Below are 20,090 nucleotides of genomic sequence, written 5' to 3' on the forward strand. Positions count from 1 at the left end.
AAGCTAGAGCAGTCTTCACACATATATAGACATGCTTGTAATCACTGAATACCGCTTTAGATCAGGTACTCGCTGGTCTCTAATCTTCAGTTTCAGTCTTCGATGTTTGCTGAAGGTTCTTTGGTGTGAGTGTTGTCTTCTTGAAGTATTGCTGTCTCTGATAGATTTACAATGCAAGTTCTTCAGCGATCACTGAACATACTCAGTGAAGATCGCTGGAACTAAAAATATAGAAACACAAATACAACGTGAAAGAGAAAAGGGATTATCACCAAATCACTGAGAGAGGATTATCATCAAATCACTGGAGTCGCTGCGGAGACATCCAGAGTTGCCATCCAGGGAACCTATTATGATGGAAAACATCCATCAATATTTGTACCAAGACCGCGATGAAAGTTTGACCATCAATCCTCCGATCTTATCGCCCGAGTCCATAGACCTCTTACACCATAGGTTCATTAGACAGACCACACAAGCACCACAGGCTGTCTTCTCGAACGATGGGATAAGGAGGGTCATGGATTTAAAAGTGAAGACCTTAGCCAATAAAGCCATTCGATACATCGAGTTCACAGTGGAAAGAGCACATGGGCAAATTAGCGTGTTCAACGAAAATGACCTCATCAACCTCAATCCCTATGACTTGATTGAACTATACGCATACACGGCTCAAAGGCAGGACCACGGCATCAGGTTTGGAATGGTGAACAGAGCGGTAGTAAAAACAATGGAGACCCTGGTAAACCATCGAGCCAAGAGTGATTTCGAAATTGATCTTCGACTAGGCATCGAAAGACTTTCTTGCGCTCCACCGAATGAAGACTTCCAACGCCTGCAGGAGAAAAGATCTGCCTCAGTCTTAACTCAACCCGAACTTGGACTTGTTTACAAGAATGAGTTTGGGGCAAAGAAATTCTTCAGACTAACTGAGGCATTCAAGTATTCATCGAATACACTTGAATGGTTTCAGAAAGTCATCAGAGAAAGACTAGGTAGAAATCACGTGCCAAGAGAAAAAGGGAGTCAACTCATCCATGAGATATCGGCAGTCATCGGCTATCGAAGACTGCTTATGCGATTCAGAGAAATATATCAAGGTAGCTCATGATGAGTTGTAATTTTTTTTGCCTTAATGTCTTTTTATTCTAGTATTGTAAGAATTTCATCATCCAATGAAAATTTGGAATTTGATGTTTTTCTATTAGATTAGTCTTTGTTCTTCACAATTGTTTCCAGATTAGTCTATGTTTGTTATTTCATTACTTAGGGGGAGATTATTGAACCCCATAATTCATAAAGTGAAAAAGTAATGAAGAACCAGAAGACCGATGAAGACATCAAGGCAGAATTGGCTAAGTCTGGGGAACAACCAGAGGACCGATGGACGACCAGGGATGTGATGGAAAGAGCATCTTCATCGCCCCTCTGGTCAACAACACTTAGAGAATTCTTTAGGAATTCATCCAGAGGCATACGATAAAGATTTAAAGATAAGGATGATTCATCATACAATGGAAGACAGCTGGAGATGACAAGTCRACAGCTACACTTCAAGTTTATCTTAATATTAAAGCTTATCTACAGTTTAGATAAACGTTATCTGTAAATAGAATATTAGCTAAAAAGTCTCATTAGATAGTTATCTTCTAATTAGCTTTCTAGTATAAATAGGTGATTAGACCTATTGTACTAAATGTCTCTTTTACGTTTTTATTATCAATAAAGTGAAACATTTGACGCTCAAGACTGTTCTTTAGTGTTTATAATTTATTCTTGAGTGTTCATCACTTTCTCCATTAAAACATTATAATTTGGTTATTCTTAACTAGATTATTAGTGTTATTGAGTGTTCATGTGTTATCCGATTTTCTTGAGTGTTGTGTTTTGTTTGAGTCAAATCCGGACAACTCCTTGTCCGATTTATCTCAATCCGGACAACTCTTCGTCCGGATTAGAATGTGAACAGTTTTTCACTACCTATATAAATGGTCGTCCGATTTTCATTTCACTCTTTACTGTTTCACTCGACATCGCTCAAGCTTTCAAGCATACTCATCATCTCCGGATAAACCCTTTGGACTGTTCTTTAAGATCTTCATCTTCTTCATCTATTCTTTTTGAACATATTCCTTAATCGAACTATCTTGGACTGTTTCCTTGAATCCTTTTAAGGTTTGTTTATGAATCATTTTGGACTTAATCGAAATCCTTAATCTTGAATCTTAAAACTTGAATATGAATCTGCTATTAAGATCTCAATCTGAAAATGTTAAAATCATGAATCTGGATTTGAATCTGTTAAGAACTTTCATGTATGGATCAATGTCTGTTTAACCGGATTTGTTTTGGTCTTAGTGTTGATTTTTGTTTGTTTTGTTATCCGAATTAGGATATTTTGGACTGTTCTATATTTTTGAATCCTTGAATCTTCTTTGTGTTTTTGACCGGATTTGTCATTGGAAATGGTGACCGGAGTTGTCTCCTGTTGACCTTGTCCGGATTAGGTATCCGGATTGAAGTTTCATTTTTTTAGTATAATTTTTTTTAGAATTTTTTTTGTTTTTGTTTTAGACTTTTGTTTTAGTTTAAGGTTTATTTTTTTTTAGATAATTTTTGTTGTTGTTGTTTGTTAGTTAGTTAGTAAATTATTTTTTTTAATTTTTTTTTGTTTTAGATTTTTTTAGTAGTATTTTTTTTAGTCTTATTGTTTTTCAATATTTTTTTTTCATGTGCTAAATTTTTTTTTGTGTTGTTAAATTTTGTTTGTTTCATTTGAGCGAAAAAGCCTATATCGAATTATTCTTAGTTTTTGAAGGAAAATTACAAATTTTTGGCAAATCATAGTATTAGGTTTTGTGTATTGTATTGATATTTTGTGAAAATTTAATTCATGTGCGGATCTAATATTTTTCTTCCTTATAGAAAAATGGCTGAGGAAAATACCCAAAACCCACAAAGATCTGACGAGGAAACCCATATCCCCTCGGTCAAATCAGATAATCTTTCTCAACCAACCCAGTCAGAAAATATCCCGATCCCAGATGAAGCCGTTTTCCCCCAATACATATACTTAGATATTAAACCAAACAACCATCACTTTAAATTTGACATGCCTTGCGAATACCCTATCATTCCTGAAATTCTGCGAGGACACCAAATATCTTATGCCTTATCAGCTACTGCGGAAGTTCCAATGGTCTACCTGCAACAATTTTGGCAGAAGATGGAGACCTATTTTACTTTGAAGGGAATGTAGACGACTTCATGAGTCGTCTGACTCTAAAAAGGCTGCAAAGACTTCTTAGATTGCTAAGCCCAATTGCCTTTGGATCACAACAATTTGAAGCTTTCATAACTGGCGAAGAGCTATGCCGCGATATCAGACGATTATGATACTCGCAAGAGTTAACTAATCCGTCACAATTCAGAAGATGGTTTCTACCTTCCGTGTGGCACTTGCTGTTTTCAATCCTCAATCGATGTTTGACTTCAAAAACTGTCGGAATCGATACATGCAGCTGTTCATTTCTCAAATTCTTCCACGGAATCGTCTTCAACCGTCATTATGACTTTGCATTAATGATCTGGAATGAACTAATGGAGTTGGTCAATGCAAAACGCTTTCCTTCAAAGGCTAGGAAAGAATGTCCGAGTCTTCAAGATTAATCCTTTGAAGTCGATTTCAGTGAAGGCTATGGAGATGATTTTGGTGAGTTGGACCAACTTTTGGATGCTATACCGGATGAAAGAGTTGAGGGAGTTATAGTTGAAAATGTTGAGAGATTGAGCGAAAGGGAAGTAGAAAAATATGGAGAGGGTGAGTGTGGAGCTCAAAATGAAGAAAATGCTCCTATCCAAGCCGAAACACTTAGCCGGGCACTCACATCTGCTATAGACATTCATCCGTTGAATGTTGATATTGAAACAGACATAGCTAGCCCAGCTATGCAATTGCACACCCCCAGCCACTCTGTTGCTTCTCAACAAGCAACAGTTTCAATTTCTCACGGAGGTATAACACATCATCTATCTGCTTTTCATTTGGAGAACGTGGATATTGAAACAAGTAGGCCTCTGCCCCAACCTACGACTTCGATTTAGTGCACCTCGAGTCTAGAGCCGATACACATAGGTACACTTGAGTCTATGCAGTTCTTTGTAAACTTGCCAGAACGACCGGAGTGGAGTCTTTTGACTTTCCACGAGGACAGGTCGGAAATCCTACCAGTGCTAATATCATGCCAACACTGAACGTAGGCACAACAGTTGTTTCAACTGTTGTTACAACTGGTAGTCTAAGTGATCCAAGTGTTACACAACAGTTGTTTCAACTGTTGTTACAACTAGTAATCTAAGTGATCCAAGTGTTACATTACCTGACTTTGTGTCACGGGAGTATTTGGATGGCGCCCTAAAGGCTGTCTAGGATATTATGACAGAACAAATTCTAAGTTTGAAAAGGATGTTGAAGGGTAAAGAACCAATGCCTGAAGAACAAGTGTCTGCACCGTCACCACCGCCCCCCCTGAACCTCTGAGGGAGCAAGATCAATCGGTGGACGAGCTGAAATCTCTACTATATGCCAAGCTGATTACAAGTCAAAATCCTGACGCAGCGGATGCAGATCTCGTTGGTCTTTTAAGGCAACAAGTGGAAGAGAATCCGACTGTGAAGGCCTCAGAGTTCCTTGCTTTCCAGAGCGTTGTAGCTACTAACTTATCCAAGCTTAGTTCTACAATCGCTTCCAACAGCAAAGCACTCACTCACATGCAAAATTCCATTGATGCCCTCTCCGAACGAGTATCAACATTAGAGAGTACTTGCCGAGCTCAGGCCACCACTTTGAAACGAAGACATGACGATCAGGACGATCCCGATCACCATGAGGAGGAGATGAAAAGACAAAGGCTGGCTGAGTCATCTATGGGTGTTGAGGGTGTTGCTGGAGAGTCAGAGCCTGAAGACGTTAAAGAAGAAATTCCGGTTCCAGTTGGTACTAGTGAACGGACATCAGGCCAGGAAACAGCTGAACAGGTGATAGCTGTAGCGGCAGATCCAGTGATCGAGCCAATGGTTGAAAAGCCGGTGGTCTCCACTGTAGAAACAAGGATGCTTTTGGATCTATCTGCTAATGTTGGTTTTAATGTAGTATTCTCAAGAGAACTAGGAGGAGTTCAAGATTATGGCGCTGACATTGAAAACATTGATGATTCAGGAGACATCTACTTTGACTTTGAAGTTGATATTAATGAAGATGATCCAATCTTCCCGTTCCAGACTGAACATCAATCTACATATGAACTTCCTACCGTAGTGTCTCAAGGCGCTTCTATACCACCAGGGCGGTATTTGATCCTACAGAGATATTTACCAAAAATTATGTACCGTTTGCTATACGCGCAAATGTTCCAGGGTTTGACTGAGCGTGGATCAGAGAACCATACCTCGAGGACATCTACTTCGTTGTCTTCACACGTCATTGGAAAGCCTTAAGCAGTGATAAATTCTCTGGATTCACAAGAAAACACGTGAATACAGCACCGAGTACAAACACTTCTTGAAAGCAAAGCGCCAACTTATAAGTCAAGTATGAACCAAGCACCGAATTGTTTCAATCAAAAATATTGATGCCAATAAACTCGTAAGAGTCTGGTATCTAGTATTCACCGTAACGAGACAAGATGGTCAGATTTGGACATTTAGCGAAGCTGATTTCCCGAACCTCTATCTTGAAGACTTGGAACATCTTTATCATGAAATTCGTGATCTGACAGTTAAAAAAGGAGTGGTTCTTGGCCTAGTAGCGATAAAGAGATATCTAAAGAGTCACGTCAAGTTATCTTCGGTTATTGATGTTCAAATGGGCTTCGAGAGCAATCAGAAGATTGTCAACCTGAAGAGACCGAATCAAGACATTGATGACATTGAAGGCTATCCTCTTTTTCTAATACTTGAAGATCCGGAGTTTGGTGTGATTTATGATGGAGCTGATAGAGCCAAGAGGTTTATGAGATTCAGCGAGCTGAATAAGTACAGTGATGGGACAATCAAGATAGTGCGCAGAGCTTTAGAAAGAATCAAAGCTACCGATGATAAAAGTGACAGAGCATAAAAGAATGAGTCCAAGAGAAAGGTTCCTGCTGATCAGTGCTTTAGAACTCTTGGATGAAAAACTGCAATATCGGAATGCATTAAGGAGGTGTGAGACAAATTTGGTCTTTCTACGATCAAGATTTACAATGTCTCAAGCTTGAATCCAAAGGGGGAAAAATGTTGGGTTCAAAGCTGTGCTTTAAATATTGTATTCAAGCAAGTTTCTCCTAATGTTGTAATAGCTTAGCCTTTATTACTTTCTAGTATAAATAGTAAGTTTGCTTTGTAATTAGGATAGATTTGTCATTAGTGCTAATCATTGAAGATTTGAATACAAATCATTGGGGTTAATTTCTCTCTAATTGTTCATCATTTTCTTACAAGATTTTATCTGATTTGGTGATTAATTGGGACAAACAGAGGTTTGGTTGGTTTAGGAGGAGTGTGGAGTTATGTATTTGAAGACAGAGGATCGTTAGTGAATTTTAGTAATACCTTCTCTTTGATCCTTAGCCTTAATGGTAGTTGCATTACTTTCTTTGAAGTGATAAGGAAGGATTTTATTGGAAGCTGGATCTTTGGGTTTGAGGATTATGATTATTGCTGGTTATATCTTCAATTATACATGTGTGGCTGTTGGTGTTTTGTTGAGTTTTGTCCGTCTCCTGATCCATTTTGGGTCTTTGTTGATGTGTATGCTACCCTTGCATATATATGTCTGGCCTTTGCTCTTATGATAATATGGAGCTGGTGGTGCTTTTTGATCTTTCCCTATCTTGACTTTTATCACATTTTGTTCTCCTCCCCCCCTTTGGTCTTGGGCATCTAGTTGGTGGTTGATCTTTGATCCTACCATGACGATTGCCTTTGTCCCATACTCTTTGATACAATGGCTGTTGATCTTTGATCCGGCTGTTTATGTTACCATTATGGGGACTTCTTTTTCAGATCTTATTTGCTACCATAAGTTTGTTCCTGTCTTTTTCTGTCATAGGCCTGCTGTTCATTCTGTTTTCTATTCTTCGCTTGAACTACCTTTCTATGATAAAACCTCTGGTTAGACCTCACACTTGTGTTTGGTCTATCTTTTTTATGCAGTATGGTTCTTCTCCTAAATCAAATGATTTCAGATGGACTCCTATACAATTTGGGCTTACTTGGTTTAAGTCCTATCTCATGCCCAATCTGAGATTCTGTGCTAATTTGCTGTGTGGGGGTTATAAGGATGGTTTGAGTGTTGTGCCTCATTTAAAGAAACTGGTGGTCACTATATTAGTAGATGACAGCAAAGTTAGTAGGAGAAAGCTACAATTTTTGTGGAAGTTTAGTCACTGGTCCACAACTGTTTTAATCAGTCTTGGAGTCATTGGCACAACAATGACTGTTGGCCAAATTGATTCCTGCATGATTTGGATTTCAAGTATGAGGGAAATATACTGGCCTAAATGTGCTTTGGATGTTCAACTGGATGAATTAGATTGGAACAGGAGAGTCCAAAGCTATGACTCTTGCAAAGAAAGCAATTATTGTGTTCAATTGGAATCCATTTGGCAATCTGGGATTTGGTGTATATTTTTGTTTAATCAATTGATGCAGCTAACCAACTATTCCTATGCTGCATCACCAAGAGTTCTTTTAATTACTGTTGACGATAATTGTAAAGCTCAACGATATAGCCCCTGCAATGAAAACAGATTCCATATAAATATGGATCTTTTTCAGCATTGGAGTTTGAGGAAAGATGATGTTTGGATTCCAAATACAAGGATTCCAATTAACAACAAAAGAATTTGGTGGAGGATTAAAGACTGATTTCTCGTCTGTCTCCTGTTACCAATTGACAATCCTCCAAACAGCTGGTCAACAATCGGGATATCAACAATTTCAACTGAGTTGGGTATGGAGTTGAAAGCTAGGGTTTCAACTGCAATTTCAATCGGGATATCAACAATCGGATTCAACGGTGGGAGCAATTTGATCTTGGTCGATATACGTTTAAAGAAGAACAAGCAGTACAATCTGTGCCCTAATCTGTGTTCTTTGTATTTGTTCCCATGGAACGGAAAGTTGCATTATGTGTTGATCGATCACTGTGGAGAACACGAAACATACACATTGCCTGCTGGTATCGACTTGATGAGGTTGATTTGATGAGATATGAGTTGAGAATTGCGTTATGCTTCAATGTCGCAATCTTACTTGGAACTTGGAAGGAGGAGGAAGATTGGGTGGAACTTGCAACTACCTAGGTCATCCTCTTATGGGTCGAACTTCAATCTGATGGACATACTCCTACTATTCACGATTTGGGGTTTCAGAGGAATGGTCTGAATTTTAAGATGAAGAGTTGGGTTGATTGTGATACCATGAGATTGTTAGAGCATGCTATGTATGTATTGGGCTTTATTTACAAATGTTGGTTTTATTTACAATATCTGATGGACATACTCCTACTATGTATGTATTCCCCTTTCCCAAAAAAGAAAAAGAAAAAGAAAAAGTGGCATTGGAGAAGTAAACCAAACCAGGATGATGAAACATCGTTGGGAGTCTGATTTCTAAAGCATTGAGAAGTTGTAAAATAGGCTTCTCATATTGTAACGAAGAGATTTTTCAAAATTGATGCAGTACTTTAAGCTATGTTAGTTGTTTTTAAGATTTCTGTGGATTTGCTTTATAAAGTAAACTAGTATAAATAAATTTGTCATAAAACCCCTCATGTCCATGGACAAACATGTATTTTAATTTTTATTTCTGATATTCAACAGGAAGACCAAAAAGGGGCCCACAATCACCTCAGCAGTTGACATTGGTGGTCAAATAGGTAAACTCCAGGACACCACCGTCGCTGCTGCACCGCTTATCTCACCAATCGCCGACACCACCACCACCTCCTCTTCGACGGTTCCAGTGAGATATCTAGATTGAAAAAAGTGAGATTTAGAGAGAGAGAGAGAGAGAGAGAGAGAGAGAGGGAGTTCGTTTGCTGCCGATTGATCGTTCAAACTTTTTTATTCATTAATTTATCATAGGTTAGTGCTTGAAGTGAGCGATTACTTTAAGCTTTTGAAAATTTCATTTTTTGTAGAGAGAAATGGATTCGAAATTTGCTGAATTTTCGAGGTCTTCGATTGAATCATTCCTTGGCGTGCCTGTTAATTCTGATGGGTTGATTGTGATAATTACGACTTCAGTTGCCCTAATACTGGGGATTTCGTATTTAGCGTGGAAAAAATCGACTGATCGGAGCAACGAGTCGAATCCTGTAGTTATACCCAAGGCTGTTTCAGTTCTATCTGAGGAAGAAGATGAGATTGATGTTGCATCGGGTAAGACCAAGTTGACTATATTTTTCGGTACTCAAACTGGCACGGCTGAAGGATTCGCAAAGGTAATGATAGAATACTCTTAATTTTTATTTGTTGCTTTTCGGGGGTTTATGTGAGTAATATCGGATAGTTTCCATTGTTAGGACACAATATTAGACATGGGTGATATGTAACATTCACTAATGAGGTCTTCTCGGTGGGTGGTTTGCATATGCAGAATTTTCACTGGCAGTGGCTCAAAAGATTAAGTGTCTGATTGATTAGGTCAAAAGTTCATAGTTCTGGGACGTTTGAGTTACAATGTCGACACTCATCAAGGGCGCTTGGTTTCTCATGATATTTGAGTACAATATGCATACATACACCAGTTTTCCTCCTAGAGCTCCTTATACAGAGTATCGTGATCCTTCAGCTTATGCCAGATACTATGCCAAAGGTTTAGAAAAACCGTTAGAGCAACCAATGAATTTTCAATCTGAATCCAAAGGTTATATATTGAATTTGACTGCACATGATCCTCAAATTTGGACAAATGTAATTGAAGTTTGGAAAAGCACTCTTATAGCTCACTATTATAGACAAAATCAAACAATCACTTCTTTGGCTTCTATACCCATCTTGAATTTTGTTCCACTATGATACCTTGTTTGGTTAGTTGCTTAATATTACCTTCGCAATCTAACTGCACAATAAATTGAGATAGTGATCAAAGAGAAATTAGGATGAAAACATATGATCTGGTCAATCTACCTTGTTGAAAGAAACAAAGATTTGTATGTACAATGCTTCAGTTAAATATGGATGATTGGAGTCCTGCATATCCTGTAAATAACCAGTTGTCAATGCAAGTCTACAATGCTTGTCATTGCACTGCGTTGTTGCTTGCAGTCACTGTGTTGCTCAAACCAATACCACTTCTAAAGTTAGTTATTTGTAAGTAAAACTAGTCATTACACGGTACAACAGGTCATATTACCATGTTGCAAAATCTATTGACACTTCTAAGATGTTAGCAAGACCATGAATGAATTAAGATGTCTAGTCACCATGCATTAGGCTTCTTCTTTCTAAAGAACTTTAAAATCAGTATTCATGTTAAAGAAGTATCTTTCCCCTTATATGTAAGTTTTTGGGTCATGAAGGAAGTGCGAAATTTTATTGCTACCATGTTGGATCTTCTAGGACACAGATGCATGTGTCCCCAGTTGACTCTGTTATGTGAAAGTCATCAATTAGTGGCTATATTTCAACATGCAAATATAGCAGCACTTTCCTTTCTGTCAATTTTTAGATGGAACCCATTGATCTAACATGGTAGCAGTGAAAGTCAAGTGCTGCCATAATTGCATATTGAAAAAGAGCCACTAATTGATGATTTTAACATAAAAGAGTAAATAGGAGACACATGCATCTCTGTCCTAGAAACTTGAAAAAAGATTTTGCTTTTTTAACACGAGTTTCACTGTTCTCTTTGTAGGGGATGTAGGCCTGCAGGAAAGGATAGAAGAGAAAAAAGAGGGGAATAAACCTCTAATAAAATGACCGCCCGTAACACAACAGATAAAGTACATTACATAGCATTATATAGAAACAAAAGTATTTATGTATTGTTATATTGCCTCACTGTCAGCCACTGATCAAACTGTTTCTATTTATAAGGACAGCTACTTTACTACAATATGCTGTTTCACAGCGTTAATGTAAAGAGAGATTTTTTCCTTGTACACATAGGTTTTTGGGACTTTAACATGGTGGAAATCCCACATTTGAATCATGTTGGATCAGTGTGTTCCATCTGTAAACTCACTGGAAGAAGACTGCTGCAAGATATTCTAATACAAAGGACTTTATTTGATGTACTGAATGAAAAACTTACATCTCAAGAATCACTACCATTATACTGGAAATGTGATTTTGAACCTTGAAACTAAGAAGATTGTATCTGGATACCGTGTAAAAATTACTTTACTCAAAGATATCCATGAGATCAATGACCTAAAACAAGAGATAAAACTGTTTTTGGAGGGCATGCATCTCTTTCCTAAAGTTATGAAAAATATTTGTTTTCAATATGAACCTTTATTTGTAAGAGATAATGGACCAAGTGGATTTGAATCCCACATCTGTCTTTCCTAACTAAAAGAGTAGGTTCATATACATATCCATTCTACATGTGAAGGGTTATGTTGAGATATTCATCCCACAGTGATCAAGTAGAGCATACATGTGGAGATTTTGGAGGAACCACTCTCAGTCAGTTAGTTCTGAGATGGAATTGCCTAATCTAAAAGCCACAAGTTAAAAGGCATTGGCATCCTAAGTGATAAGCTTGCTACTCTGCATTAGACTTCGCTGATATTAGCTGCATGCCTGCATATAAGTGATCATCCATTATCTGTGACCGAGTATTGACATACATGCTATCTGTCAAACACAACTACAACCACTTTAGTAGGTACATTCGGCTATTTGTTTAAAGCTATACATATGATGTGTGCTATATGACAAAAGTTGCAATGCACATGCTCTTAGTTTGATTTGTATTAATTGCCTTTAGCGCACCCATGTACTGTTGTTTAATGGTAGGCTTTATCAGAAGAAATCAAGGCAAGATACGAAAAGGCTGTGGTGAAGGTTGTTGACATGGTATGGGTTATGAGGAAATTGCCACTACACCATGTTACCAACATAATAAAAAATTGTCTAATTGTGTTCATGATTTTCATTAGGATGATTATGCTGCTGATGACAACAGATATGAAGAAAAACTTAAAAAGGAAACACTGGCATTTTTCATGGTTGCTACGTAAGTCTTACTATTCTTGGGTTCGTTTTATCTGTGGTTCGTTTTATGTCTGTAGTTCGTTGAAAGTTGGAAGCATCGAGACTATGTTCTTGTGACCTCACAGGTATGGAGATGGAGAGCCCACCGATAATGCTGCAAGATTTTACAAATGGCTTACTGAGGTAAGTGGATCCATTAATATTTGCTGCTTTATTGTTAATTACTAAAAACCAGTTCCTATTCATGGATATCCTATTGTGCTATGGTTATTGTTCTTTAGGAAAATGTGCGAGGCGTCTGGCTTCAACATCTTAAATATGGTGTTTTTGGTCTGGGTAACAGGCAGTATGAACATTTTAACAAGGTAGATACGCTTCATCACAGGTTTTATATGTTTTGTCTCCGTCATTATCTCACTGAATTCTTTAAACAGATTGCAAAGGTAATAGATGAGCAACTAACTGAACAAGGTACCTGATCTTCCTCTTGTAGCCTTTACTGTCATCTAGCGACCATTCTTGACCCAATATGTGAACACCAATGCTTTGTATGAGAAATATAGTGTTGAGTCTTTTGTTCTTAAGCTCCACCTCTTGCTCGGATCTTTCTGCCATGTATGATGCTTCTACTTGTTATTATGACTAAAAAGGACTAATTGACACATATTTTGAGAAGTGTACATTAACAGTCATAACAATGATGTCTGCTACTTCGGGTAAGTAGCATGAATTATAAAATCTTAATGTCCATCTCTGCGATTTATGATTCTTCTACTTGGTATTATGACTAAAAGGACTTTTTCTTTTGAAGTATATGATATTTTATATACGGCAAATAGAACAAATAAACTCACACGGTGAGGATTGAACCCCTGACCTCCTAGGAGGCCAAAGACTCACATACCGCTAGGCCAAAGGCCCTTTGGTTATGACTAAAAGGACTTATCGACACATATCTGAGAAGTGTACTTCAACAGTCCTAACAATGATGTTTGCTATTTTGGGGAAGTAGCATGAATCATAAAATCCTAATACCTGACTCTCCTTGGCTATTAAAGTTGGATACTTCAGTATTTACTGTCATTCTGAGTACTAGGTCTCCCTCTAGAGTTAGTACTTTACGTTTATACCTTCTAAATTTTTCAGTAATATGGAAATATCTTGAGCGACATGTTTATATGCAAATCCATGGCTGACACTTTTTCTGTAAAACACTTGATAATAATATTATATAACTATACACTACTGATTTATATGCAAAACTTTGCAGGTTATCTTTCTTTAAGTAATACGTAAACCTTGGTGGTCAAGTGTTATTGACTTGCAATGCAAGTGGGCTCCTTGCATCCTGAACTTTGTATATGTTTATTTGTGTACAGTTATTAGTTGTCCTTGTGGAGTAATATCCAGTAATTTATGCCATGTTATGACGAATAATGTGATTGAGTGTGTGAGTGAAATTAAATGTTCACTTCTTTCTCCTCAGCTGCAATATGATGAACATGAAAATAACTTTGTGCTGAACCTGAGCTTGTCTCGTTTTGACTTCGTTCTATTTATCGAGACAAGTGCCGGCCATTTCATGAGTTAACCTGTGGGAGCTTGACTGAATTTTGTTGGTACAATTGCGATCTAGTTGGTATTCGTTTCCTGAGATGAATTTGAATGTCATTAGAAGTTCAGATCTGGATACCCCTTTTATCTTTGGTGCCCCTCAAATCCAGAATTGGTTTTTTTATGATTTAGTGTATGGGAGGAATTGCTTTTGTTTATTTGTTTGCCTCTTAATAGTTCCATTAAGAGCCAGCCTCTGAATCGCTAAGAGGTTAATCTTGTTTGGCAAAGAAAAAACTCTGCCTCTTAATGGATCTAAAGACCTCTGAGCGATTTTGTATGTTGGGCCTCCCTATACCATCCAATGCCCTAATTTTTCCAAGTTTGCTCTCTTCTCTTACGCCTTTTTCTCTCAAGCTTCTCTCCTCCAGGAATCGAATCTGCCATGTTTCTTCAGGTACTATCTCACGAGTCAAATCCTTCACAAATTGAATCTGCTATGTTTCTCTGTTCGATTCATGTTCAATTTCTGTTGAAGTGTTCGATTTTTTGTTCAATTTCTGTTTGAAGTGTTCGATTTCTTTTCGATTTCTTAACATAGTGTTCGATTTCTGTTCTATTTGAATGTCATCAATGAATTTTCAGATTTTAGTACCGATCTCAGGTGGTCCAGTGAATTGTTGTTATTTTCATCATTTATGAATCTGGTTTGCACCACTTGTGGTTCGAATAGTGGAGTTGATCTTTTCCGTAGGGTTGACATGTAAAACCAAGTTAATAGGCAAACCAAGTAAATGGATACTCGGATTTTGTGCAACTTGTGAACCATCTTGGTACTGATGCAAAGGTATTCCTGCCTTTCTGGATTCACTTGCACTATCCGACAGATCTGTAGCAATCAATGGCTCAACCTAGCATTGCCACAGACTTTTGCTAAACCCTCAATTGAATAGAAAACCACACAATTAGGGTAGAGGAATAAATATTCTATCAAAAAATGATAACTCTTGTAGCAACTCATAATTCAAATGAATATATGATGAGAGCTATCAATCTATGATGAGATATTAAGAGGTCTTGCAATATATAAATAATTATAGCTAAAAATGATGTATGAATGGACTTATGGTGGATTAGCAGTGGATTAACCTAAACTGAATGGCATCAATGAATTTGAATCTTTTTTCTTCAACGGTGTACCATATAATTATGTGGTTGTGGGAGTCAGACAACTGTTGAGCATGAAACATGTAAGAACAAGGAAAAAAGTAGGCTTTGAGCATGAAACTGTTGAGCATGAAACATGTAAAAAGGTCATGGACATACTAAAACTCTTGGCAAGTATACCATAAGGCTTTGAATTTGTTTTAAGTATATCATATTAAGGGCCTAGAATATGTTGATTTTTTCTGGTTCATAATGTGTTGATTTTTTTCAATTATGTGTCATACTTTGTTTTAGATTTAATTTGACCACCTAGTTGTCATTTTTGGTATGAATTTGTTTGGACTAGGTATGGAATTAGTTGGTGAATCTTCACACCAAAAGAGACGTAGAATTACATGGAAAAACAAAGGTGTGATCCAAACATTTTTTGAAGCTTGTATACACGAGATGATTAAAAACTATTATGTTGAATTTGATTGTTATGTTTTTGTTTAATCTAGAATTTGAACATGTAATGTTATGATTGTTTGGATTAATATGAAATGTTGTTTTGGGCTAGTAATATTGAGTATGTAGTTATATTTGCGAAGTAATTGTTTTAGTAAGATATTTATCACATAACTATATTTCATTCAGAACTAAATCATACAGAGGGTTAAAATGGTAATTTGTTGTCATCCAAACTTTATATTCAGAACAATTACGAAACAACCATATTTCATGCTGCACTATGTCACAAAGAGCCTCTTAAGCATTTTGATCACTTAACCATTCAGCATCAAACCATTCAGCAACTGCCAAACAACATGTTATTTGGTTGATTTTTCAGTTGGTACCAAGGACAAAAAGCAGTAGAAAAATTGTCTTCTATTTTCCTGTATTGTTGTAGTTAGAGATTGATTGCTTGTGTTTAACTTAGTGGCATAACTTAATTTAATGTTCTGAGGTGGCAGGTGCAAAGCGCCTCGTTTCTATTGGTCTTGGAGATGATGATCAGTGCATTGAGGATGACTTCACTGCTTGGTATGCAGCGTCCAAAGTGCTGTGTAGCCAAATGAACTAACTACATTTATAGACTTCAAAGAATTATGTCTTTCAGCAATTTACTCGTAATTTAATTAATTTTGTGCTTTAGGCGAGAAATGTTATGGCCGGAGTTAGATCACCTACTTCAAAGAGAGGATGAAGCAAAAACCGTGCCTACTCCATACACAGCTGTTATACATGAATATCGAGTGGTGGTTCATGATCCTGCTAATGCATCATCTGAGGATAAATACAAATACCTGAATGGTGCTAATGGGAATATTTCATATGATATCCACCATCCATGCAGGTGCGTGATGATGATGTTATAACGTTGTATTTATGGTTCCCTTTACTTTGCCTAATACCTATTATTTTTCGACTGCATGCAGAGTCAATGTTGCTCTTCAAAAAGAACTTCATAAACCTGCATCTGATCGATCTTGCATTCATCTGGAGTTTGACATATCTGATACCGGCATAACGTAAGCTACTTGTTCTTGTTGTTCCCTTGTGTACAGGCAAACTGGGGGGGGGGGGTTCCAGTCTGAAATGGATAATGTGTTGGATAAAGCTAGGGAAAATCATGCCAGATTAACAATTTCTTTAAAACAATCAGTAGTCAATGATTCTTGCACTAAAAGATCACTTCATAGTCAAACTGACACCTTTCTGAAAAATAAGCCAGTTGGACAAATCTGATCCTTCTTTCTTCTTGCCAGATATGAAATCGGCGACCACGTGGGTGTTTATGCTGAAAATTGTGATGAAACTGTCGAAGAAGCCTCAGCATTGTTGGGCCAACCTTTGGATTTGCTCTTCTCTATCCATACTGATAATGAGGACGGTACACCCCTTGGAGGCTTATTGCCACCTCCATTTCCTGGTCCTTGTAGCGTTCGCACTGCGTTGGCATGCTATGCAGATCTGCTAAGTCCCCCTCGAAAGGTGATATAGTTAAGCTGCTCAGAATTGTGCATTTTCTTGGTCTCTTCTATTTACCTTATGAGTTCAATATTTACACTATGAACTCTCATTGGAATTCTTGTACATGCAGGACAAGGGTAATACACTTAGGTGTGAGAATCTGTAGCTAGCGTGGATAAGTAGAGATGTTGAGGGTGGGACAGGGCGGGGGTTAGGGAGTTGACAGATAGAATGACATTAGATGGAAGGATGCATGTGGTTCCTTAGTTTTTATTTGTTTCATTGGGCCTATATCTTTTTTTTCCTTTTCTTTCTGCTCCTTACGATTTGGTAGCCTTGGTTCTTTCTTTTTTGCTCGCACTTTTGTAAGCTGGAGTCTTCACGGAAATAGCCGCTCTACTCTTTGGGGTAGAAGACAGGTTTGCATACATCTCACTCCCCCAAGACCTGCTTTCGAGTGGGATAATATTGGGTTTGTTTTCTGTGCTTTGGTTTAGTTAAATATTTACAATTGATGCAGGCTGCTTTGGTTGCTTTGGCTGTTCATGCAAGTGAACCTAGTCAAGCTGAAAGGCTGAAGTTCTTATCGTCTCCTCAGGGCAAGGTGATCAAATTTCTGTCACTTGATTTGTCTTTCCAGTTCTTTGTGACACTCGATTTAGTTTGCTTTCAGAAAAAAATTGAATGGTGTTTTTGAGTATGCTTATCCTGCTGCTGTTATTTTGCAGGATGATTACTCAAAATGCATTGTTGGAATGCAACGAAGCCTTCTAGAGGTTATGGCAGAGTTTCCCTCCTCCAAGCCTCCACTTGGTGTGTTTTTCGCTGCAGTAGCCCCTCGTTTACAACCACGCTACTATTCCATATCTTCTTCCCCAAGGTAATTTTTGCACACCATATATAGTAGCGATAATTGATGCCATGTATAAACTAATTTGTTGGAATCACTCGAGATAGGTGGATATCATGGATGACTGGCTGTTTCCAATTAGTGCAGGTTTGCTCCAACTAGGGTTCATGTGACATGTGCTTTAGTTTATGGTCCAAGTCCCACAGGCCGAATTCACAAAGGTGTTTGTTCTACATGGATGAAGGTGCAATACCATACTTGCTTATGTGTGTGGAGATATCACTTTTCTTCATTTAGTTACTAACGATTAATTTGAGTGATCGACTCTCTAAATTTACCTTTTCATTGCTAAAAACAATCATTATTTGCTAAAATGCAAAAAAAGGGGAAGAAAAAAACTACTGTACACTAGAATGAGTGGGTTTCGACTTTCGACAAAAAAATGCGCACAATGATTCTTTTTGGGCATGTATATTCTCATAATTTTGTATTCCAAACTATACCTTTTTTCTTACAGATTTTAACGATAATAATGCATATAGTTTGCAGTAAGAAACCAAGTAGGATGGTTCAAAAAGTTGGTCACTCATTTTAAGTTGTATTATTCTTTCTTGGACATGTACTGCTTTATTCATATCAATATCAACATCATCATCAGAATGCAGTTCCTTTAGAAAAAGGGCTCGAGTGTAGCTCGGCTCCGGTGTTTATCAGGTCATCGAATTTCAAGTTATCAGAAGATCCTTCAATTCCAATTATTATGGTTGGGCCAGGAACTGGCTTGGCACCTTTTAGAGGATTCCTACAGGTTTGCATATAGACTAAATGTCTTGTCAACCACTTTTATGTTACACATCAAATCTAATATAGGCAAAATTGAACAGGAAAGATTGGCACTGAAAGAGGATGGTGCTCATCTGGGTCCTGCTTTACTGTTCTTCGGGTGTAGGAATCGGCAACAGGTTAGATTTTGTTGGTCATTTAGCTAATGGAATTGTTTAGGAATATTTCTAATTTTGTGTCGCCATTTCTTTGAATGAAGGATTTCATATACGAGCATGAGCTGAATAATTATGTGGATGAAGGAGTGGTATCAGAGTTGATAGTTGCATTCTCGAGGGAGGGTGAACAGAAGGAATATGTCCAACATAAGATGATGGAAAAAGTTAGTATAGAGATAATAATAATAATAATAATAATAATAATAATAATAATAATAATAATAATAATAATAATAATAGTAATAATAATAGTAAAGCATATCTGGTTTAAGGCTGTTGATGTGGTGTTTTTGTGCAGGATGCTGAAATTTGGAAATTGATCTCCCAAGGGGGATATGTTTATGTTTGTGGTGATGCTAAGGGTATGGCTAGAGATGTTCATCGCACGTTGCTTACGATTGTCCAACAACAGGCATGGATACTCTCTCTCTCTCTCTCTTCAGCAGGGATTAAGGGTGTGAGTATATATATATATATATATAGAGGGAGTTTCAAATACAAACAATATAGATGTTACAGACCATACAAACAAATCTAATATGTTCATCTAGCTTAATGAACATTTGGTTTTAAAAATATTTCGATGCTTTCCTAATCTAAAGCTATGATCATAATAAGTGCAGTCTACCATTTTTTATAAATATCTCGATTATAATGAATGAAACATGATCATCTTCCATAAATATTTGGATATAAGGTTTGTATTTGAAACTCCCTCTACCACTTTTTACCGGTGAGTGGAATATTTATGAGATTCAGTTGTTAAAATATCCTATATATTCATCGATAGATATAGATATATGCATATATTATAGAGTAAATATGCAAGTGTTTGAATGATTAGGGCAGTATTTATAATTTTGTTATTTCTTAGAATATTTGGATGATGATTAAGTAGTAGTAGTAGTAGTATGTAAAAAGCATGAATTAGAAGTATATAATGATGAATCAGGTATCGGAAGCAGAGGCATTTGTGAAGAAACTACAGATGGATGGAAGGTATCTGAGGGACGTTTGGTAAAAGGTTTGGGTAATTTTTGCATTGTTAGTTATAATTTATTACCAATATTAGTATTAGTATTAGTATTAGTAATAGTAATAGTAATAGTAATAGTATTAGTATTTTTAGAATATATGAAGAAGCTACCATACCATATATTGACAAATATTTCATTGTTGTTCATCACCATCTCAAACAGAACAATCCACATTATTATAGTTTCTTTTTGGGTATCCATCTGGGCTGATTCCCACAAATGATACATGAATACTCCATCTGGGTTGATTCCCACAACTCAAGTGATACATGAATAATCCATCTGGGCTAATTCCCACAAGTGATACATGAATAATCCA

At 37.1% G+C, this 20,090-nt stretch overlaps 1 protein-coding gene across 14 annotated transcripts; it reads left to right on the plus strand.

The window, feature by feature from the left end:
- The first annotated feature begins 8,992 nt into the window (after positions 1 to 8,992).
- Positions 8,993 to 19,969, plus strand: LOC112509593 (NADPH--cytochrome P450 reductase-like). 14 transcript variants are annotated; one of them, XM_025114632.1, is made up of 19 exons: positions 9,038 to 9,128; positions 9,291 to 9,425; positions 9,690 to 10,990; positions 12,012 to 12,071; positions 12,155 to 12,231; positions 12,335 to 12,392; positions 12,491 to 12,680; positions 15,884 to 15,953; positions 16,066 to 16,266; positions 16,349 to 16,441; positions 16,679 to 16,904; positions 17,404 to 17,487; positions 17,612 to 17,763; positions 17,881 to 17,977; positions 18,392 to 18,541; positions 18,618 to 18,695; positions 18,776 to 18,898; positions 19,033 to 19,146; positions 19,687 to 19,829. In XM_025114632.1, exons 3-19 carry the CDS (start codon positions 10,964 to 10,966, stop codon positions 19,753 to 19,755), a joined length of 1,869 nt encoding a protein of 622 aa, XP_024970400.1. In that variant the 5' UTR covers positions 9,038 to 9,128; positions 9,291 to 9,425; positions 9,690 to 10,963; the 3' UTR covers positions 19,756 to 19,829. The 14 variants fall into 14 exon arrangements, with proteins under 14 accessions (XP_024970395.1, XP_024970400.1, XP_024970403.1 ...); XM_025114635.1 differs by having other exon boundaries at positions 10,903 to 10,990; XM_025114633.1 differs by lacking the exon at positions 9,038 to 9,128 and having other exon boundaries at positions 9,400 to 9,487; positions 9,643 to 9,912; positions 10,903 to 10,990.
- The last annotated feature ends 121 nt before the right edge of the window (positions 19,970 to 20,090 follow it).

This window comes from Cynara cardunculus (assembly GCF_001531365.2).
Source record: "Cynara cardunculus var. scolymus isolate 2C chromosome LG 3, CcrdV1, whole genome shotgun sequence".
Taxonomy (NCBI): domain Eukaryota; kingdom Viridiplantae; phylum Streptophyta; class Magnoliopsida; order Asterales; family Asteraceae; genus Cynara; species Cynara cardunculus.